The sequence below is a fragment of the Mytilus trossulus genome, chromosome 9 (genome assembly GCF_036588685.1).
Source record: "Mytilus trossulus isolate FHL-02 chromosome 9, PNRI_Mtr1.1.1.hap1, whole genome shotgun sequence".
Taxonomy (NCBI): Eukaryota; Metazoa; Mollusca; class Bivalvia; order Mytilida; family Mytilidae; genus Mytilus; species Mytilus trossulus.
The window spans coordinates 23931492-23956028 of record NC_086381.1 but is presented as its reverse complement, the minus strand read 5'-3'; the positions used below and the strand labels follow the sequence as shown (position 1 = coordinate 23956028).

The 24537-nt window shown below is 33.3% G+C and overlaps 1 protein-coding gene across 1 annotated transcript in view; it reads right to left on the bottom strand.

The window, feature by feature from the left end:
- LOC134684405 (uncharacterized) overlaps positions 1 to 21796 on the bottom strand; it is a 99931-nt gene extending 78135 nt beyond the window's left edge. The window contains exons 1-4 of the mRNA XM_063543689.1: positions 20772 to 21796; positions 9141 to 9527; positions 7022 to 7393; positions 2173 to 2478 (exon numbers count right to left, since the gene is read on the bottom strand). Coding sequence (XP_063399759.1) covers positions 2173 to 2478; positions 7022 to 7393; positions 9141 to 9527; positions 20772 to 21786 — 2080 coding nt within the window. The 5' untranslated portion in view covers positions 21787 to 21796. The remainder of the gene's footprint in view (positions 1 to 2172; positions 2479 to 7021; positions 7394 to 9140; positions 9528 to 20771) is intronic.
- Positions 21797 to 24537: the final 2741 nt, after the last annotated feature.

Below are 24537 nucleotides of genomic sequence, written 5' to 3'. Positions count from 1 at the left end.
ATAAATGTGTTTGAAGTACAACTTGATAGAACAAAAATAGTTGAAGTTTTAAGCAAAGTTTTGGCTTTGTCAATTGCACTTGTTTTTGGCGGCCATTTTTTAAAATATTCACCATTTTGAAAATTATTGAATAGTTCGAAAAGTGATAGAACATATCAGAATCTAAATTTTTTTACAAATTAGTGAAGTTTATAGCATATGTCTGCCATCTTGATAGTGTTCACCATTTTGAATTTTTCACAGTGGGTCCATAACCTAAATTGACCACACTATATATGTTTACCCTTGTGTCAGGTTTCATGCTTTTATCATCAAACCCACAATTCGTTTTAAAATATGCACGAGTAATAAGCTGGACTATATATAGATGATGTTCTTTCACTAAACAATTCAAATATTGTTGACCGTGTTGAAAGCAGTGCTGAATCTATCCCATCGAACTAGAGATAAAGGATACAACAGATGCAGTTAAGTCTGCCTCATATCTTGACTAACATCTAGAAATTGACTTTTTCCGATTTACATCATATTATTGGATTACCCTTTACATGGTTAAATAAATATTAATCTTATACAAAATACTACAAGGCTTATCGTGTGTTTTTCTATGTTGTGATGTTATATACTATTGTTTCGGAAAAAAGGGAGAAGGTTTGGTACCATTAAGACGTTTAATCCCGCTGCAAATGTTTGCACCTGTCCTAAGTCAGGAATCTGATGTAGAGTAGTTGTCGTTTGTTTATGTAATTTATACGTGTGTCTTGTTTCTCGTTTTTTATATAGATTAGACCGTTGGTTTTCCCGTTTAAGAGGTTTTACACTAGTAAAAATGTCGCCCTTTATAGCTTGCTGTTCGGTGAGAGCCAATGCTCCGTGTTGAAGGCCGTACCTTGACCTATAATGGTTTACTTTTATAAATTGTTATTTTGGATGGAGAGTTGTCTCATTGGCACTCACACCACATCTCCCTATATCTAATTAACGATATTCCAGTTTTATTTTATAGTCCATAAATCAATAATCTAAGCGTCAAGTTAACGTCTCATTGGGGCTTGACAGTGACCTCTGAATAAAGTAAAATGTCATCAATCTCATATTTAAATGCTCTTATAGATGATTTGTATGGCTAAGAAACTATCATGCAATACAGGTGATTTTTTTTTCAGTGATGATGGAGGTTAATTCTTTAAAAAATCAAAAGCTTATTTAAAAGAGCTATAACTCCATAAGGTTAAATAGTATAGCCAGAGTTGGGCAAGAAATCGGGTTATCATGATATTAGATATTAGATGTATTTAAAGTTGAATTTCTTTTTATAAAGTTTACATAGAAAATACATTTAAATTATCCCCGGAGGACATTGTTTTTTAATATGTTCTGATGCGGAAAATGCTGCAATTTCAAATGGTTGATATATGAACAAAAAAAATAATTCATGGATTAACTCAGAAGCAACGAAATTGAATACGTACAGAATACCGGAAATTTAAGTCGTGATACGGCCTTTGTGTGGGGGAAAATTACATGCGCTGTACAGATGAATTTGTAATAGACACTGTTTGAAAATTATATCAAATTATATATTTATATTATTTCTTATGATTGTTTCGAACCTACCAAATCGTAAGTTAACCAATATCTAATTAATTGCACTAAACGTGAACGGCATTTGGCCTCAGGGGCGGATCCAGCCATTTTAAAAGGGGGGTTCCCAACCCAGAGTAAATGGGGGGGGGGGGGGTGCAAGTAAATGCTCCCATTCAAATGCATTGATCTTCCAAAAAAAGGTGGTTCCAACCCCCGGACCCCCCTGGATCTGCCACTGGGCCTCTAGTGGAAAGATGTCCCATTGAAATCATACCAATGACTTACTGATAAAGATATAAAAAAAACAAGCAAAAAAGTGAATATCGAGGAGAAAAATAAAACATGAGTCCAAAATTCATAAGAAAAACTATTGTCTTTCGGACAAAGTATTTCAAAATTGAACAAATATTTCACTTTGCTATATAAATTAGTATATATACTAGAAAGGAATATAAGTTTAGATTGAGCCAATGCTCAGTGTTGTAGACCGTACTTTGACCTTTCATGGTTTACTTTTATAAATTGTGACCTGAATGGAGAGCTGTCTCATTTGCACTCGTACCACATCTTCTTATATCTACTTACTTGCGAAAATATCGAATGCAGTAAATCCATCTTTGCCTTTATGGTTGACATCAGCCCCCGCATCTAAAAGCGCCATGCTTATGTCAATCAATCCAATTTTAAGAGCCTTTGTTAAAACAGAATCTCCTTCAGCTGTTATAGTATTTGGATCAGCCCCATTCGCCAACATTATTAGAAGTAAACTACAATCATCCCCATGATTTAGATTTTCGTTTATCAACAATTCAAGAGGATACTTTCCTGTAGGAGATGGTTCTTTTAATGATACTCCCTTTTCAATGAAAGCTTTTATGTTAATCTCGTGTCCTAAAAATGAATAAAGAATATTTTTTTATACTGAGCTCTCTGTGAGCAATGAGAAATACAAAAGCATGCAAACAGGAAAGTCAGTAATCACATGACCAGAGTTATTTAAATGAGTAAAGTCACATGGTACAATAAAACAGGTTTAAAGCACAAGTCTGATGTTTTTGTTTTGAATGGAAGGCTGTTACAATATTCATACATACTCCAATGAGTATTTTATATTTAAAAAAATAGAAATAACATAAAGACTTAATGCGTAACTTTTTTTTTATTATTGGTTCAAAATTATGATAATCATAGTCAGAGTTCGTATATACCATACATTATCACACATGAAGAAAAAAATATTTATCTTAAAAGATGATTTTCTGACGATTTATAGAAGTCAAACGGACTATAGTGGTAACAATGGATAGGCCTTACATTCGTGGTATTTAAGCCCATACTTTAGCTCGTGCAAACATTATCACGAATGTTATGCCTACCTATGTTAAAACTACAATACAGTATAGCTTGCATCAATTATTTCTTATTTATGCTTCGTTTCTGCTTTTAGTTTTATTTTATTATGTCTTTGAAACTATGCAAACAAATGAAAAAGGACAATTATCGTTTGTGCTTAAAACAATGACTTGCAATCTTTTTTTGTTTTAAAACTGAATTAATAAAGGAAGGCTACTAAGATTCATGTATATAGGTGTTTGTTTTTTTTAAAGCAGAAAATTATTGTTTCTTCTCTAAATCTGCAAAGAATATGTGCATGAGCTACATTTTGTCTTGCAAAATAGTATTTTTATTTCAATCTTTACCTTTTCCGTAACCAGAAATGTTAACACAACTTATGTTCAATAATTCAGGCCATGAAGTGGAAAATATAATAGGACTATTTATACTCGTTAAATGATAAACTGACAATGTCCTGGAAACTTAGCGAAAAACGAATACTACAAAGACAAATAACAGTATAGAAAACACTACACATACTTTGAAAACTCAATATTGAGCAACACAAACCCTACCAAAACATTTGGTAGGTTTCAGGAGCTGCCAAAGGGTATGACAGAATTTATCATCCACCAAGAAGTCATCATGAATGAGCACTTCATGTAATGTGCACCACCTATTCAGGACCTATTGTATAATTAATATGAGTTACAATGTATGATTAAATTCAACAAAGACACATCGAAACATCATATGATACAACAATTTGATAACACTTTTAGATATATATTTGGATGATATATTGGCTCTCAATAATGACAACTTTAGAATGTACTGAACTGCTTAACTTACTTTCATCAAAGCTTATACTAACAATGAACGATGAAATTTCCTGGATCTTGAAGCTTAATTTCAAAATTTATGATAAAGATCTAGAGATGATTTTTCCTTTCCTAGTCATAATAATCTATTTTATATAGTGACGTACCCTTGTTACTATCTTATGATGTTTATTTATCTCAACTTGTTCAAATCGCTCCTGTATGTAACTACTTATTTGATTCCAACAACAACAAAAAACATCTCTGTATTACTTACATAATCACATAATCGCACCAGGGTTTTCGATATCACAAAGTCAAAACATTTACTAAAGTATATCATCGTTATAAGGACATCATTCGAAAATATAAATCAACATGCACGTTCCGGTATTTCGCATCAAATATTGTATGGTAATACCCTATACAAAGCACCAGAATGTCGGCTTTCACATCAAAAGTTAAACAAACCTTTAAACAGACTTATGCAGATGGGATATATTTAGCAGGTCATTAAAGATTTTGGTATAAATTTTGATTCATTTATATGGTCTTTGCATAAGAACTAACTCATTTATTTCTAAAATCAGTTGTTGCCATGACACGGGTTGTGTTCTTCTCATATACATGTTACTAGAACACACCCTCGATATCGCGGGAATTTAGGGGTTGGTTCAAAGTATGTACATTGTTGTAGGGAGAAGTTTTGTAACAGATTTTGTGTCTGAAAAAATTCAGTAAAAGAGTTCATGTCTGGAGAATTTCAGAAAAGGTATCAAAATTCATAGGTACTTGGAAACAGTTTCAGCCCCCTAAGGCGGCTTCCTTATTCTCAAAGTCCGTTATTATTATTTTGTCTGTTAAATTTTATTATGTTCGCGTTTTTGTATACCTTGAACATACATATCATATAATTAAAGTGTATTTGATATAAACTATAAATTTCAAATGTCTTCTCATAGGCCATCACTGCTATATTATAAAGAGTCTCTATCAACCCGATAATTATCGTGCTGTCCTCGAGTCATGCGAGTACTCTTATGAAATTTAAGTGCAAGTTTAAAACCGGAAGCCCTGTTTGACTTAAAACCGAAATCGCAGGCATTTTAAGCTTGGTTGAAAGTGTGTTATCTCTTTTAGGAAGAATTTTTGTAAAAGATTTAATGTCTGGAGAATTTAAGAAATGATATCAAACGTTATATAGGTACATGGAGACAGGACAATATTTTTAAGCCCTCTCTCTTTTTTTTCAAAGTTCGTTATCTTTTTGCATTTCTGTATACTATGAACAGAGACATATAATACATTCTATGTCTCTGCTATGAATATACGTATATCCATATCATAAATATTAAAGTGTATTTAATTTTTATTTACTATTAATTCTAAGTTTCTTCTCCATGGCGATCACTGCTATTTTGTGTAGGGTGGTCATTGTGGTGGATAAGAATGCATTACATTTATACTATATATATTCACGATCGTGTAGGCCAAGTTTGGTTGAAATTAATTCTGTTGTTTTAGAGAAGATTTTAGAATTTAGGTTTATGGCGAAGGACGCTATCAAGTAGGTCATAGGATTAGGCGACCAAAACCTGCAACACGCATTATAATCGCCAGTCATAGAATATATGTATGTATTTTTATAGATTATCGTTGATCATCTCAACGAGATTGATTATCTCGCTTGAGCTGGTACAGCGAAAGTGAGAAAAGCAATCGAGTTGAGATGACCAATGATAATCTGTTTATCGCTATTTTACCTATGACGACGTTGTCAATTTCATGTCAATTTCGTTTGCAACGCCACGTGGCCTCCTTAGTTTTTAGCGAAAATTTTTCCATCTCAAGCGAGAAGGTGTAACACCACTAATTCAGGCCCGGCCAGAAAGCACATACAGAAAGTAGTACATATTTAACACAAAATAGTTCCTACGCATGAGTGTTACTTTCAAAATATGTAGAATATTTAGGTATTTTTGGTATCCAATGAAAGCTGAAGGACTGGTGATCATTGTAAAACACTTTTGGACTTTTAATTTTGAATATTAAAAAAAATGCACCAAATTTTAAAAAGAGGGTACATTTTGTCTGTTTGTCATATCTGAAGTACCTGTTGTGGTACATCTGAAGTTCGGGGAACCAGTTCTTTCTTATATGCAATGTAAGGTATGTTAATTTTTTTCAGTACAAGACACCATAAAGTGTTGCTTTGAAATGCAATGATTGCCACTTTATTTGAACTTAAAATAAAAGAGGTGTGCCTGCTTGAAACGGAGGAATTTAACATAGAAAGCAATGGGACCACGAATTAGTGGTGTACTTCCAGAAGCATGATATGAAAATGATCACAAAAAAAGTTCAAGGGAAAAATGCACAAGATAGCGATAAGTTATATTATTATAATACTTCTTTCTGTAAATGAAAATGCCATAATTTAAACAAGTGAAACTGCGAGCTACTGCTCACTGATGATACCCCCGCCACAAGTGGATAATATTAATAGTGTAAAAATATGCAAGTGTTCGGTAAACAGGAAGTTGTCGAGTGATGAATCTGAAAACGCATCACACGGTATAGCTGACTTATATAAATCCTGAAACTAAATTTCAGAAATCCTTGTATTATAGTTCCTGAGAAAAATGTGACGAAAATTTTCAACTTGGCTATCATGTGTAAAATCATACAAGTGTTCGGTAAACAGGAAGTTGTCAAGTGATCAATCTGAAAACGTATCACACGGTATAGCTGACTAAGATAACCCCTGAAATCAAATTTCAGAAATCCTTGTATTGTAGTTCCTGAGAAACATGCGACGAAAAATATACATGGGACGGACGGACTGATGGACTGACGGAAGGACAGACAGAGGTAAAACAGTATACCCTGCTTTTTTAAATGGGGAGGGGGGGGGGGGGCATAATTAAGTGTGCCTTTTCCTTGATCATGCTGATGGCTTTGAATTGAACGCAAAAAATAATTAAAAAAAAAGATTTATGAATAATTGAGAACATAAAAAATATCCAAATGGGTCAACTTTAATATTCCAAGCACGTCAATAGAAAATATGAAAACGGTATTTATAGATCATGTCATTACCGTCGCACCGACAAATGCGCAAGTAAAACTATCGGGTAGTAGGAATGCACCAGGAGAGCTTAAAAACTAAAAATAGCACTTTATAACTGGGAATCCTATATTTGTTTTCTGGATTTACCTTAATATCCAGAAGACTTTAATCCAGAAACCTGTAACTTTAAAACTTAACACACACTTACTTGTTCTAAAACAGAATTCAAATGCTGTAGACTCGTTTTCACCCATATGGAATATATTAGCATCGGCATGAAGTAATACGTCGACAATGCTATCTAATCCTTTCAATATAGCAAATATTAAAGGAGAGTTTTTACCACTTCCAGTTAGGTTCGGATTTGCTCCTTTATCTAGCATTCTTGCAATGATATCTTTCGACGGGTCGGTCTTGTTAACACATCTATCTTCAAACAGAAGAGACATGTCCAATTGGTAATGGTACAAATCTCGTCCTCCTTTTAAAGCCAGCTCTAGAGGATAGTCTCCTTTTGCGTTGGCCTGATTTAGGTCTGTTTCACCTTCAATCAGTAGTTCTAAGAATTTCCAGTTTGACTCTTTAAAAGTAAAAAGATATAGGAAGATGTGGTGTGAGTGCCAATGAGACAACTCTCCATCCAAATAACAATTTAAAAAGTAAACCATTATAGGTTAAAGTACGGCCTTCAACACGGAGCATTGGCTCACACCGAACAACAAGCTATAAAGGGCCCCAAAATTACTAGTGTAAAACCATTCAAACTGGAAAACCGACGGTCTAATGTAAATAATCAATTATAGTCAAAATAATAAAAGAAAAGTTTTTGAGACACGTTCGTGCGTGGATAATAAATTCAACTTTGTCGTAATAACTGTTATCCCCGGCTTAGTATATATCTAGGATTTTGATCGGTTAACACACGTCGTTACAAAACCCATAGCCCCTGGGTGCTGCTAACCCATATCCCCGGACGTTGCTAACCATTATTCCGGGGAACTTCATGCAAGTTTTCCTTAGTTCCATGATTGCTCCTTGTGAAATATTGAATTCTGTAGATTATCCATGGTGTTTGTAATTAAATATTTAATTCATTAACGATTTTGTCCTATTATGCTGATCATTTACACTCATTTCCTGAAATGCATCACTTGACCAGTTGGAAAGCAGGTCACGGTTTGACCCCATGTTTATCAGCAACAGTAGAGTCACGTGAACGTGAAAATTCATTAAAAAAAGGACGAGACAAACCTCATTTTGACTGCCACATTTTTAAGGAATGGGACTACTGACCCAGCTATGCAAATTACCCACGTTGACGTCACACCATTTGTGGCTCACAACATAGAGCGCCAAATTTGACTCAATCCAGTTTCTCTGTCTCCGTATTAAAAACGTCTTATATTTGACTACACCCCGTAAAAAATGTTTTTGCGTTACACTTCCATAAAACTCGCCCGATTCGGATTAAGACCGGGGATAAATTCGTTATCGCCTCATGGTGTACTGGGGTACTTCAGGGTGTTAAAATATCAATATCTACGGATATGAACGTAGATAACTTATAGTATATGGTAGTGATACAAATCAGTATACTCTCACAGTGTATGATATTGTATACAGTTTAACAGCGATTGACCATTTTTTCCAACGAGCATGAGGACAGCTATATATTTTCACACATACATCCAGTACACGAAATTATTAATATCAAATATAAAGTTATGATAAAATTTTGTTTTGAGCATTTCATAATTTTACTATTACAACATTTTTCTATTAAAATTATGGAATGACAATTTCAAGGAGTCATCTTATTATGCAGATGCATTTAATGATAGTGGACCATGTCATTATACAAATTTTAATTCAAGTCCGATATTAGACAGACATCTGCAGGATTTATTTTAAAGACTTTTTATTGGTGCTTCAGATGAAAAGTACGTGAATAAAAGTCGGATGGAGTAAAATTAATAAAAAAACCAAATGCTTTATCTTCCTGACTACGATTTCGAGATAGACGTTCAAAGTCCAAGGTATAATAATTGTTTGAGAGTCTCAAAGTTTTCAATATGGACTGTGTTCTGATGACCCACGGTCCCGTCTGTAAGACCATGGAGCTATTTCATACTACATACATTTGAATAAATATTTTTCTATCTGCTATTTTTTCTGAAGTCGCAAACGTAACCTTTTTTTCTTCTTCCCAATGAATTGAAAAGTGTGTTTCAGTTTTATATCATATGCACTTAAATTGTTTACATGTAGTATTTCTTATGAAGTTATAAAGTTTGAAAATATAACAAAGAACTACACATAAAACTAACCTATGCAGCACACATGTATGGCTGAATTGCCATCTTTTCCAAGTAAATGTTTGTTTGCACCTGCAGCTATAAGCATTTTGAAGACACCTAGGAATTGCTTTTTGATGGCTGTAACCAACGGTATATCATGTTCCTCAGTTGACATATCAGGATTAGCGCCGTTCGAAATTAAGTCTCGTACCTCATTTTCAATCAGTTTTGTTATCTCATTTTCAAGTTCTAATTTTGGAAGCGCATTGACAAATTCAAAACCTGATCGGCCAAAGTGACAGCAATTACTACTACTCATAACTTTTGAGTTCAAAGCCAATCCTAAAGTCGATACTTTGTGTTTGGACTCAATATCCTTTACCAATATTCCAGCATTTCGAAATGGCTGCAGTTGGTCTGAAATAGTAAAATGTAAAAATAGAAGACAGTGCATTGAAAACATTTACAAACATTTTTTTTTTATTTCATTGAAAACAAAAACGTGTGTGTGTGTGTTTTTTTTAATTTAATTATTAATTTAGCTCACCTGGCCCGGGACAGGTGAGCTTTTCTCATCACTTGGCGTCCGTCGTCCGTCGTCCGTGAACATTTACAAAAAATATTCTCCTCTGAAACTACTGGGCAATATTTCCAAACATGGCCACAATCATCATTGGGGTATCTAATTAGAATAATGTGTCCAGTGACCCAACCGAAATGGCCGCCTTGGCTAAAAATAGTGGTAAAATGTAGATTTTGGCTTATATCTCTGAAAGCAAAACATTTAGAGCAAGTCTGATTGAGGTTAATTTGTTAAACAGGCCAAGATGTATCTGCCCTGAAACTTTCAGATGAATCGGACAACCCATAATGATTGCTGCCCCTGAATTGGTAATATTAAGAAAAATTTAAAGCTTTTGGTTATTATCTTCAATATTATTAGAGATAGAGATAAACTGTAAGCAGCAATAATATACAGCTAAGCAAGATCTTTAAAAAAGTTAGCATGACCAAAATGGTCAGTTGACCCCTTAAGGAGGTATTGTCCTTCAAAGTCATTTTTTTAAATTTTTAGTAAATGTTTGTAATCGTTGACAAACATCTTCTCCTCAACTGAACTACTGAAACAAATTAAACCAAACTTGTCCACAATCACCATTAGGGTATCTAGTATACAAAATGTGTTCGATGACTCCGTCCGCGAACCAAGATGGCCGACATGGCTAAAAATAGTACATAGTACATAAGGTAAAATGCAGTTTTTTGCTCATATCTCTTCAACCAAAGCAAATCTGACGAGGATATAATTGTTAACTTGGGCAAGATCTATCTGTCCTGAAATGTCCAGACCAATCATGCAACCCCATTGTTGGATGCCTGCCCCTGAATTCAGCAGTGATCGGGAAGGACGTGCGCCCTGCGCCTATAGCGCATATTCACCAGAAATGGCGCATAGAGTGACAAATGTAAGCGCCCACGTGGCACACAATATTTTTCACATCGTTTCGAAACGTTTAGATATCGTCAAATAGATTTCCGATCGTGTTCCGTGCCGCCATGTGTGTGTACACAACTGTATATTGTTCCTCCAAACATAGGAGCACCTATATAGTTTTAGGACGTCTTGGGTGTTTTCCTATGGTAATAGAACCATGCGGTTTAACGTCTCGGGTGTTTTCCTATGGTAATAATAGAACCATGCGGTTTAACTGATAACCCAAAATACGTAATTTACCATCATTCATGATATATTTTTTTGTAAACAACTTTACATTTGTGAAATGGCTATTACAGACGAGATTTAACTTTAATAATAATCTTTTAATTTAGTTTAGCTTGCTATTATTACGATTGAAAACCCCTGAAGCCTTTTTATAAATATAGTTTTTGTCTCCATAAAAGGTGCTTAACTGTCCTTGTCATTTTTTGGTCTTTGGCTCGTTTTGACATTTTGTAAACATGACTTCAGCGAATTATTGTTTTGTTCTATCAATTAATGGTACTCTCTACTGTTATTCATGTCATCTTGATGAAGTAATAATAATAATACAAGAAGTGCAGAGGACGTTCCTGAAATGTCCTCTAATACGGAACGTCTGGAATGAGTATGGTATCGACCAAGACCCAAATTTAATGTTAAAAAAACATGAACATGAACAAGCCAAGGCAACAGTAACAGTTTAAACATTGTAAATAAAGGTTTATCTTTAATATTGTCCGTTTTGGAAGAAGTTATTGTATATTCATTGAAATTACAGAATCACAGGAACAATATTATTTAAAATCATGAAGGTAAACTTGTACCAACACCTCTTTTCCAAAACATGAGAAAATAATGATTCTTTTTATTTTTTTACAGTCAATTCAAATGGCCCACTCATTTGACAACATGGCCCATAATTTTTTAAAATGGCCCATTGAATTTATTTTTGAGGGGCCCTGGGCCCATTGTAAAAAAAACCTTCCAGATCACTGGAATTGGCAATTTGAAATAAATTCTACAGCTTTTGGTTAAATTCTGTAAATTTTTGTAAATTTAAAAAAAAAAAATTTCCAATGTAACTACTGAATTAAGTTCATTATAGAATGAGATAATTGTGAGCAGCAAGCACTGGTATACATTCTCGGTCACCTGTAATAACCCTCGACCCTACGGGTCGCGAGGCTAATACAACACACCTTGAATCTATACCAGTGCCAATACAGATACAGCCAGTTCATAACACTATACTATTGATTATTGCATCACATAAACAAGGGTGGCTACTAATTAACTGAGAAGAAAATAAGCCCAGTCGTCAAAGTATACACAGCGGTTATCTGAAAAATAGTATTAAGCAATCTAAGGACTTAGTCTAGTACACGAACATTTCGTGTGATAATATATGTAAACGTTATTTAGATTAATTGATAAAAAATGTATTTTTGTTTTTTATATATTAAAACGAAAAACGAATGGACGTAAATATACAACGACCACCAGATACACATGCCTAAGGGAACTGATATGAGACTATAACACGACGAAAGTGAAATAGGATAAAATGCATCACAGAAAAAAAAAATATCCCAAGCATGACTAACCACGGGTATACATTTGTTTAAAATTTGATTTGTACTATATATTTGGGTCAATTCCTCTATATCTAACACATGCTATTCATTAGTAAAATACTACAAAAGTAAATCTTTTCAATTTGTCACACGTATATTAATCAAATTCCAGTACTTTTTATTCTTTTTAAAATAATGTATTTGATAATGGGGTCAAATAGGTAATTTTAAGCAATTAAAGCATTGTACCCCTTTATAAAGGCAATTTAATCTTGTGTGCAGCTTTTTGTAATCTAAGTTAACTTATATTAGTTTCACTGTCCCTATAAAAGTCCCTTATATATAGAAATGTGCCATTTGAAAATTCAAAGATATTTTTTTTTAAGTGTGTCGGTTTAATATTCATTGTTGCTCCAACTACAAGTCCAATTATCTTGCCTCTGGAAAATAATCGAATCGAATGCACCTAAGTTGGAGCAACAATGAATATAGACTGAACACACTGAAGAAAATATGTTTTAAATTTTAGCCCCACGAAAAAAAAATTTTATGAGTATTTGTGACGCAAAACAGTGTCACGTTTCTCCAAAGGGCGATTATAGTGCAAAATCGAAGTGCGGCATTTTGAATAAACCAAATACAATATTTGTTGATCAGTAGTATACGGAAGCCGATAAGGGCCATTCAAAAAAAAAAATTATGTCGTTATTACGACATAGCATGTCGTAATTTCGACATAACATGTCGTTATGATACGACATCGCTATGTCGTAATTTCGACATAACATGTCGTTATAACGACATCGCTATGTCGTAATTTCGACATATCATGTCGTAATTTCGACATATCATGTCGTAATTTCGACATATCATGTCGTAATTTCGACATATCATGTCGTAATAACGACATCGCTATGTCGTAATAACGACATCGCTATATTTAAGAGAATATGTATTACTAAATGACAAAGAAATTAACAATTATACGTCATCATAATGTCCCCGATAATTAGAAAAGCCCCCGCATGGTCAGCTATAAAAGAGGAAAGAAAGCTTCCAGAGGGAGAGTCTCCAAAATGCTGTGTGGCAGACAGTGTTATTAATCAATTATAAGCTCCCTTGGTAAAACTCCAAATTTCATATTTAATGTATTCTTTTGTTAAATAATTTACATGAAGCTTAATAAGTATATATTTGTTAATTGCATAGCTTTTGCTATTTGAATTCGTTGGTTAAAGATATTTATTTATATTGTAAAGTTTGATATTTGCATCGTCGCAAAATCTTTGGATACCTTCTTAGGATACCTTCAGTGAGAAATTTATATATGTTATAGATAACAAATTAGATTAACATGGCCCATAGAGCTAGGCTGTACAGTCAGACAAAGTCGTTAAGATTAACAAGTTACCGGCCGTAGAATAGCTATGCAGTCACACATGTTGGAAGAATGAAATGTGGAATTATTAGAAGACTGAAATTGTACAACCAAGTCAAGCCAAGCTTTCCATCTCCCTTTAAATGAGCGCAAACTAAATGGCTTCTTGGTATAAGGGTGAAATGAAGTATTGATAGCTCTATTTCTACTTTCAAACGTTGGGCACGCGCGATGTTCCTACAACCCCTAGGATTTAAAACAGAATCTTCAAAATTTCATCCGCAAAATAAAATAAAAATGTTAGAAAACACGAACCAATATTAAAACAAATTCAATATATGTTTTGAATTATGTTTTTACAGCTCTTGGTCATCTCCTAAGTAATATCTAGTATATCTGAGGATTAAAATAAGAAAGCTATGTGAAAAAAAAACGGATGTCCCCATCCAACGTTACATTTATGAAAAACTGTTTTAACTCTTATGTATAGTGATCCTATTCTCTGATCTTCTTGATTCTTGAAAGGAACAACGACATGTGTCGGTTCTTTGTGGCGTTAAAGCCGTTATTTTACCAAATTTCATTTGACTCGACTGCATATTATAGTAGAAAATGAATAAAAATAGTAAGACAATAATAAAATCTAACAAAAGTACAAATATTTGCCTCATGTGATTTCAAATATTGCTGATTCAATAAAATCTTCTCTACACAGTTGTTTTTCAAACGGTAGCCATTTTGCCCAAGTTGATATTTCGTTTTTCAAAGCAGTTAAAAGGCGTATTTTTTTATAATTGGTCAAAACAAAAGTTAGATATACGAAGAGTAAAAAATGCCAAGATTCTTTCCTTATTAACTACTTATTTGGGTCTTAAAGGAATAAAATGCTTCCATACATTACAAAACGGTTGCCAATTTTTTAAATGTGCTAAAGTTTCAATTAAATGTTTATGATAATTAAAACAAATCGTGTTATGAAATTTGGAGAAAGATGTTAATGATTGCTGCCGAAATTTTTTTTAGTGCATGTTGCTAAAGACTCCGCCCGGGGAAATAGGTTCGACACAGGTTAAATTTTGCAATTTTTATTAATTGTATAGCTTTTAACGATTTATTTAAAAGAATTTGGAAATGGGGGAAAATCCCATTTTATAAAATAAATTGAAATTTATGTTACGGAAGTACTCCGAAATAGATCATTTAAAGTCGTCACTTCAGTTAGGTGCAATCACCAATATCAAAACACTTAATACCAGTTCACGGAACATTTTACTTCGCGATTTGTCCTGCTATTTCGTGATGAAAGTAATTCCTGTACTAGCGAAGCCGGAACTTTTCGTAAATATAAACTTGTGCATGAAATGGAGGTAATTGAAAGACGAATCCCAAACAGCAACGAAAACCGTTTCATTGAATTTAAAAAAACGGGATTATATTTGTATTTGCCGTTTTCGCGGACGACCCAGGAGTAGATTACTATATTTTAAAATGTATATATCTGAAGATGACTTGGGAAATTATTCTCAAGCCAAGGTTCAAGTAATTGAAGGGGTGTATTTCGACAACTTATGTGTCAGGAAAAGTACAATTCTATTCAAATTTAACCAAGGGTAAAAATGTTCGATTTACTTGCAGAGATATATTTGTATTGGGGATGAATTAAGATATAGCAATTTTACAATGACAGATGATATGCAACTTGAAAGTTAAACATCCTATGATAAAAAAATATGAAAACCGTATACATGTACTTCCGTCTCATCTTTCCTTCCTACATTACTTGCGACAGTACTGCATTTTAAGTTGAAATAACTTAAAGGGTAAACATTATTATATCGATTTCCACAACTCGAGGTAATTTTTTAATAAAATGACATCACAAAACGAACAGAACCAGAATTAACCAACAATATAAAAAAACGAATAAAACTTGCAAACTCTTCGACGTCGCATATTTTTGTAGGAATATCATGCCCAACGTTTGAAAGTAGCATTAGAGTAATTGATACTATAATTCCCCCTTATTGCAAGAAGCCATGTAGTATGCGCTCATTTTGAGGGAGATGGGATGCTTAGCTGGCAAGATAGGCTCACATATTCTCATAGTGTTATCTTCCTAAACTGTCTGTTCATCTATTTGTCAAACGTTAATTTAAGAACCACACCCGTGTTTTATAAAATATATAAGTTTCTCACTGAAGGTATTCAAAGAAGGTATCCAAAGATTTTGCGACGATGCAAATATTAAACTTTACAATATAAATAAATATCTTTAACCAATGAATTCAAATAGCAAAAGCTATGCAATCAACAAATATATACTTATTAAGCTTCATGTAAATTATTTAACAATAAAATGCATTAATTATGAAATTTGGAGTTTTACCAAGGGAGCTAATAATTGAATAATAACACTGTCTGCAACACAGCATTTCGGGGACTCTCCCTCTGGTATCTTTCTTCCCTCTTTTATAGCTGACTATGCGGGGGGTTTCTAATTATTGGGGGCATTATGATGACGTATAGTTTATTAATATCTGTGTCATTTAGTCTTTTGGCAATCATAATACATATTCTTTTATAAATAGCGATGTCGTTATTACGACATAGCGATGTCGTTATAACGACATAGTGATGTCGTTATTACGACATGATATGTCGAAATTACGACACAGCGATGTCGTTATAACGACATGTTATGTCGAAATTACGACATAGCGATGTCGTAATAACGACATGTTATGTCGAAATTACGACATGCTATGTCGTAATTACGACATAAATTATTTTTTTTGAATGGCCCTTATCGGCTTCCGTAGTAGTATCTTAATTTGATCCCAATTCTTCTCCAAAAAGAGTTCACATTAGTTTTTATGAAAATTGTTAAAAATTGACCATAAAGGACAATAACTCCTCATGGGGTCAATTGACCATTTCGGTCATTTTGACTTATTTGAAAATCTTACTTTGATGAACATTATTGCTGTTTACAGTTTATCTCTATCTATAATAATATTCAAGAAAATAATTAAAAACAGCAAAATTTCCTTAAAATTATCGATTCAGGGGCAGCAACCAAACAACAGGTTGTCCGATTCATCTGAAAATTTCAGGGCAGATATATCTTGACATGATAAACAATTTAACCCCCATGTCAGATTTCCCCTAAATGCTATGGTTTTTGAGTTATAACCCAAAAAAACTGCATTTTACCCCTATGTTCAATTTTTAGCCGTGGGGGCATCTTGATTGAATGGCAGGGTAACCGCATACATTTTTAAAACTAAATACACAAACGATGATTGTGGCCAAGTTTGAAATAATTTGACCAAGTAGTTTCAGAGGAGAAGATTTCTGTAAAAGATAACTAAGATTTACGAAACATGTTAAAAATTGACTATAAAGGGCAATAACTCCTATAGGGGTCAACTGACCTTTCATTTGTGTTGACTTATTTGTAAATCTTACTTTGCTGAACTTTATTGCTGTTTACAGTTTATCTCTTTCTATAAAAATATTCAAGATAATATCCAAAAATAGCAAAATTTCCTTAAAATTACCAATTCAGGGGCAGCAACCAAATAACGGGTTGTCCCATTTATCTGAAAATTTCAGGGCAGATATAGATCTTGACCTGATAAACAACTTTATTCCGCGTCAGATTTGCTCTGAATGCTTTGGATTTTGAGTTTTAAGTCAAAAACTGCATTTCACCCTATGTTCAATTTTTAGCTTGGCGGCCATCTTGGTTGGATGGCCACTTCACCGGACACATTTTTAAACAGACTAGATACGACAAAGATAATTGTGGCCAAGTTTGGATTTATTTGGCACAGTAGTTTAAGAGGAGAAGATTTTTGTAAATTATTACTAAGATTTACGAAAAATGGTTGAAAATTGACTATAAAGGGCTATAACTCCTAAAGGGATCAACTGACCATTTCGGTCATGTTGACATATTTGTAAATCTTACTTTGATGAACAGTATTGCTGTATACAGTTTATCTCTATGTATAATACTATTCAAGATAATAACCTAAAACAGCAAAAATTCTTTAAAGTTACCAATTCAGGGGCAGCAACCAACCATCAACGGGTTTTCTAATTCATCTGAAAATTTCAAGGCAGATAAATCGTGACCTAATAAACAATTTAACCCCCATGTCAGACTTGCTCTAAATACTTTGGTTTTTGAGTTATAAGCCAAAAAATTGCATTTTACCCCTATGTTCTTTTTCTAGCCATGGCAGCCATCTTGGTTGGTTGACCGGTCACCGAACACATTTTTAAACTAGATACCCTATTGATGATTGTGGTCATTTTTGGTTAAATTTGGCCGTCAGTTTCAGAGGATAAGATTTTTGTAAAGTTATCGACGACGGACGGCGACGGACGTCGGACGCAAAGTAATGGGAAAAGCGATAAAAAAAATCCTCCTGACCCCCCCCCCCCCCCTCCCCAGCCCCCTAGAATTTCAAATGGTCGTCCCCTTAGAGGATTGACCTATAATGGTTTACTTGTATAAAGTTTGATTTGGATGAAGAGTTTTTTTTTGTCTTATTGGCACTCACACCACATTTTTTCTTATCGATATATACATGATATACAGGAAGACATTTTTACAGCAATCGAGCTGATTAATATAAGCTTCAAATGTAAATTTACTTATCATGATAATTATGAAAAGCAACATTTACCTGTATAAAACTTATAAATATCTGAATGGTTCAAGCTTTGAAATGAAATCGATTTTCTCATTCAATTTCGTAATAATAAACATTTCAATAAACAAATCATGCTTGTCTGAATGTTTTAATATTCCTAAAGATGTGAGATTTTCCGTCAGTTAATTTGAATATTTTGATATAGCTTTCGTAAACCTTGCTTTATTTTTTTTGTTAGTTTCAATACGTACGTTCTCTAAAATACCTCGATAATATTCCATGGATAGATGCGGTTTCAAAATAATATAAAAAGCTAATTACATAACAATGATACAAGTATGTCTTAAGGGCATGTATATTGTACGGTTGTCAGTTGCTTAAGACATGTATGGTATACTCATTTTTAGCGACTGCTTAATGAATCAAATCATTATCCTGTGTGGTATATCAACTAGAGGTTCTAAAGAGCCTGTGTCGCTCACCTTGGTCTATGCGCATATAAGATAAAGAACACACAATAATGCATGACAAAATTGTGATGATAATGGGTTTGTATAAATGTATCTCACTTTACTGAACATTCTTGCTGTTTACAATTATATCTATCTAAAATGAACTTGGCCGAATAGTTTCAAAGGAAAATATTTGGTTAAAATCTACAAATATTTACAAAATTTTCGAAAGTTTAAAAAAAAATGACTTTAAAGGGCAAAAATTCTTTAAGGGGTCAATAGCCATTTTTGTCATTTTACATCATTCCAAATTACAGTTTATCTCTGTATACAGTAATATTGAAGGTAATAAACAAAAATGTCGATAAATTTAACAATTCTGGGGGAGCAACCCAACAACGGGATGTACGATTTGTCTGAAAATAATTGCCCTAAATGTTTTGGTTTTAGAGATGTAAGACAAAATCTATATTCTACCCATATGTTTTATTTTTAAACATAGTGGCCATCTTGGTTGGTTGTCCGAATATCGGTTACATTTTTTAACTAAATACTCAAATGATGATTGTAGCTAACTAACTACTGTTGTTTTTATTTGCATTGTATTTTGCGGATGTAGTCGGGTGGTCTATAGCGCGGAACACGAGGCTACGTGATTATGAACATAAGTCGAGGGGTACATTTAGTCACCCCTGTCCGTCCGTCCGTCCAGATAGAGAAATGTGTCTGGATATCTCCTCATACAGTCTTTAGGATACATCTTGATCATTTATAGGTTGTTTGTACATAAACAATGTATACTGGAATCATCTTTTTCAAATATTCTTAGAATTCCAGGCATTTAGACTCATTTTTGGTCCTAAAACTAGTAAAAGCCAGACAGAGCGATGTTTGACTTCTTTTAATTTTTATTTGCTATGTAATTGTCATGAAAACATGGTTTGTACTACAGTTTAATATCCCTAATGCAATTAGTAAGACGTTTTAGTATTGTCAATTATGTAATCAATACCGATAATCTGAACTTGGTGACTAATGGAAATAGAAAGTTGAACTTGGTGACCACTTGCAAGTTGAAGCCGTTGGGCTTGTCGTTCAGGGCAAATAAAAAGATCATCATTTATAGTTGTTAAATTTTCAATTTCTTATAGTAGGATGGGGACTCATGTGTGTCTAACAGACATCATAGCGGTTTCATGTTGCCCAGTGACCCCCCTTATATTATGAAACACTGTGCTTGTACTTGTCTTAATAAATTTTTTTTTTTTTTTTTTTTTTTTATAACATTGTGTTTTAATCATATTGAATCACTTGTAATTATTTGTATGTACAATGTAGTTACATGTAATGTTGATTGTTCTGGTTCTTGTGGCGCTTTGATTACGGCAATAAAATATATTTGAATTTGAATTTGTTGTACTTAGCATTCATTTTTTTGTCAAATCTTAAATATGTAGAACTACACTGACTCGTGTATATGGCAGAGCAAAAAGAGGCATTTTCCATATATAGTTTACTAAAATTTAATGCTAGTCATATTTCGTGTTTAAATGCATGTTAAAATATTACTGTTGAAATGTGTAAGAGCTTACTAAAATGATTTTGATTTAAAATATATCTTTACATTTTTCTTTGCAAATAATGTTTATTATAAATATTGAAGTTAAATTTGGTGTAGTATTAAGTGGAAATCGTGATTTTACATAAATTTGCTTATTGTCATATAAGGCCACACTACTATATCTTTAAAATTTTAATCCAAGACAGAAAATTCAAACTAAAAAAAACCCGAAGAGGTCATCCAACTTATCAGATCCGTAAAAATGATTTCCTTTCCTTTTTCGTGGTGTGTTGTGTTTTATTCTAGTTAATACAGTTATTTAACTTTTTAGTTTACACACATCTTGTTCATGCCGATAAATCCGAAAGAAATAATAGAAGTAGAAGATAACGAAGGGATATCAAAACACATAAACAGAAGATGAACTAAAAACTGTATGGAGAAACACATAAAACGACCAAACGACTTAAAACGGTATACAAACAAAAAAGGCGAAAAAACAAAAACTGGCAAACAAAAACACAATAACAAGTGTTCTAATCAGTAACTTACCATAATGTGTGCAGCACTGTATCACAGTTTTTCCATCTATGCCAAACTTTAAATTTGCTCCAGCGTTCACTAAAGCCTCGATAGCCTCACTACCTGCATTGCTGTATAAGGCAATCATCAATACTGAAAATTTTCTGTATGTCTCGTACAAGTTTGCACCACGTTTGATAAGGTCTGGAACAAGAGATGGACAATTTTTTATCGCTAAACAAAAACATCCAATTATGTCTTTTGAACTTTTTCCATGAAATGATATATCAGCCCCAAACTCTATCAAAACACTCGCATTTTCTGCATATCCCGCTTTTAAAGCCATAACTAGAGGTTGCTGATTGAGATCTGGTGTTATAAACGGTTCATTAACATTTGCGTCGTTTTGTAAGAGTATTTTAATCATTTTTGAGCCATTCTTGATACTTTCGGAAGCAAGATGGATTGCTTTTAGACCACTGTTGATAGTTCCAATATTTACGTCAACTCCACATAGACACAAGGTTTCAACGCCTTTACAGTCACTCTCTTTCACAAGCCTCAATAGTGCAGAACTTCCATCTGAAAATAATTGGTTGATACCAAGATGACCATTGTTCTGTAAACATTTGACTGTTAAAACGTTCCAAGATTTTGCAGCATAATAAAACAGATTGGCATACTTATTGCATTCCGTTTTTGTCGTATCGTTCTGTAATATTCTGTCAAATTGTAATAAATACTCAACGACTTCTGTGTTACCATGAGAACAGGCAGTTTGTAAAATGTTTTCCAGATTACAAAACTCATCATTTACTTTAGCCCCCATGTCAATCAATGTTCGCATGAGGTCAACAGTGCCGAAACCAGCAACAAGACAGAGTAATGAATTTCCATCATCGTCTGTAAATGTTAAGATTTCCTTCCTTTTTGAACTATCACAGCACAATCGGAAAAGTGCTTCGACATCCTGCGTATTTACAACTTCTTTAAGTTTATCAATAAACGGAAGATCATACATTTGTTGCATTTCTAGTTCGTTCATTAAATGGCGTTCAAATATGGCCGATTACTATATAGAAATCGAATCGAAAGTAAAATAAGATTGATTTTTCGGAAGTGTATTTTATTATGTGCAATAAGTTATTTATATCTTTATGTTTATTTTTACCGTGAACTTTGAATACTGAGTGTTTGATAATCATACGATTAGAAATCACACCGTACAACATATCTTGATCATATAGTTGTACATGTAGGACTGAGTGCACTCAACGTACATTTGTATTGTAATTTTACAGCACAGGGGAACTAGCGGCAGTTTTGCATAAATAAGCAATACACAGTGGCAACTTTCTATTGTTGAATAAAAACTAAATGATCAATAAAATTACATAAAACAAATACACATATAAAAGTACATACATCGACACGAAGGGCACAGTTCGCTGGAAAGTCTTTAAATGTAGCAAAAAGTAAAATCACAAAAAACTGAACTCAGAGGAAAATTCAAAACGGAAAGTCCCTAATCAAATGGCAAACCCAAAAGATAAAATACATCAACCGAATGGATAACAACTTTCATATTCCTGACTTGGTAGAAAATCGTGGATTGAACCTGGTTTTATAGCGCTAAAACTCACATTTGTATAACCGTCGCATCAAATTCTATTACATTGACAACGTATTCTTTCGTTTGTAAATCCTAACTTCTCTTTACACTTTCTAAATGTTCCTTTTTATAACAAATTATGGATTGGTCTAATAACAAGGTATAAGATAAAACTGGAAATCAACATCAAGTTAAGAAATAAACCTCCATGTCTTCTTACAGCTTAATTTTATGATGTTTGTTAGATATTTTTTTATTTGATGTTACTAGCATGTTTTTCTTCTTAGACTTAGTTGATTTTTTCATATTCAACCTATTTATTGTGCTTGAAAGACATATGGTGTATTACAATTTACATTTAGAAATGAATTATACACATTTGATAGAATGACTAAGGCCGTGTTCACACCAAACGCCGTGTAGAGTAAACATGTTTACAATTAGTTTTGTGTAGTGTGCACTGGTTTCACATTACATTTGTTCACATCTATACACCTTGTTTAGCTACCTGTACATAAGATTTGTTCTCACTTGTAAACTATGTGTCATTTAAATGTTCATTACGTAGAACTGAATTCAAAATTTTGAGACAATTTTTCTAGCGGTAAGGGAACAACCAACCATTTGACCTCAGAAGGGGGGTGGGGTGGGAATTGAAATATTCCGATCCCCAATTTGATAAAAAAAAAAATGATCATACAGATGATAAATGAAATATTCTGAATCAAAGAGTTTCCCCATACATTATAGTGTTAAATATTGAAAAAAAGTGTATTTGATCACCAGCATCCAAAAAAAAAGGAATTAAAAACGTACGCGCGAAAAAAAAATCTTACTCAGATAAAAAAAAAATAACCCTCCCCCTTTTTAAGTTAAGTGGTAACTACTTTATGAAAGCCATTTTTATAATTTGCAGTAGTTTGAATATACTAGAGATGTCTCCATAACGCACTAGAAAACGTTAGCTGCAGCAGCGTGCTTACAGCCGAAAAAAAAGATTGAGTTATTAAGGATCTCTAAATTTTTATCTTTTCTGTTTGTTTCAAATGGTATTTCTTCTCCAAGGAGTATTTGGTAAAAGAATAGGGTAACGTTTTTTTTAATTTATTTTAAGTGTTATTTAACGGATCTGAGATACTAGACAAACATATCATTTACCCCACACTGTTTTTAGTCATGCATTTATGCGTGAATCGTTGTTTGAGTAAAGACCAGTGGCAAATATTTCTATGTACGTCAAGTCAATTCGGGAAGACCTTTTCAAATGAATTAGGCAGCAACTATTTACTTTATTTTTTAGGGAGGGAAAAGGGAGGGTAGAGGGGCGTGGGCTAATGATTTTTCCAGGACAAATTTTGGTGACAAGTCGAAATCAATTTTAGCATTATATATATAAAGTGGCAGCTGAGGGTGAAGCAAACAAAATTTTTTTCAGGGCCAAAAACGGGAAACATTTTTTGTTTCCAAAACAAAATCCATAGCTCCCCCCCTCCCCCCCCCCCACGCCCTTGCCTTTATTTTTTATACTCAACTATAATAGCCCCACTCCCATGCCTTTATGTTTTATACTCAACTATAATAGCTCCCCCCCCCCCCGAAAATCAATTGGTTCCTGCCTTATGGGTTCGGCAATGATGCTGCTTTGAGTCTTAATCAGGGGCTAATAAAGTACGTGAATTTTTTTTAACAAAAAAAAAATCTGTAAAATTTAGACAACAATTTCTGTAAAGAACTATACTAATAATTATCAAAAATATCAATTTTACTCAAAAATAGTTTCCTCCTTAAATATATACACGGTAAAACTAATGTCCTAAATACCTAGTTTTGTGTACACTTAACCTACACAAGGCCTACATTGACCATCGACTGTGTGTAGATAAAACATGATTTAAACTACATGTAAACATTGAGTTTTATCAATGGGAACGCAATTGTGTTTAGTTTACGTGTGAGTTACACTAACACAACACCGAATTTAGGTCAATGTGAACACGGCCTAAATCTGTTCATGTTGTGTAAACATGAGAACTTAATAAGCTTACCCCATGCATGCATGGACGAAGGCAACTTAGGCCGTGTTCACACCAAACTCCATGTACAGTAAACATGTTTACATTTAGTTTTATGTAATGTACACTGGTTTCACATTAAATTTGTTCACATCTATAAACCATGTTTAAT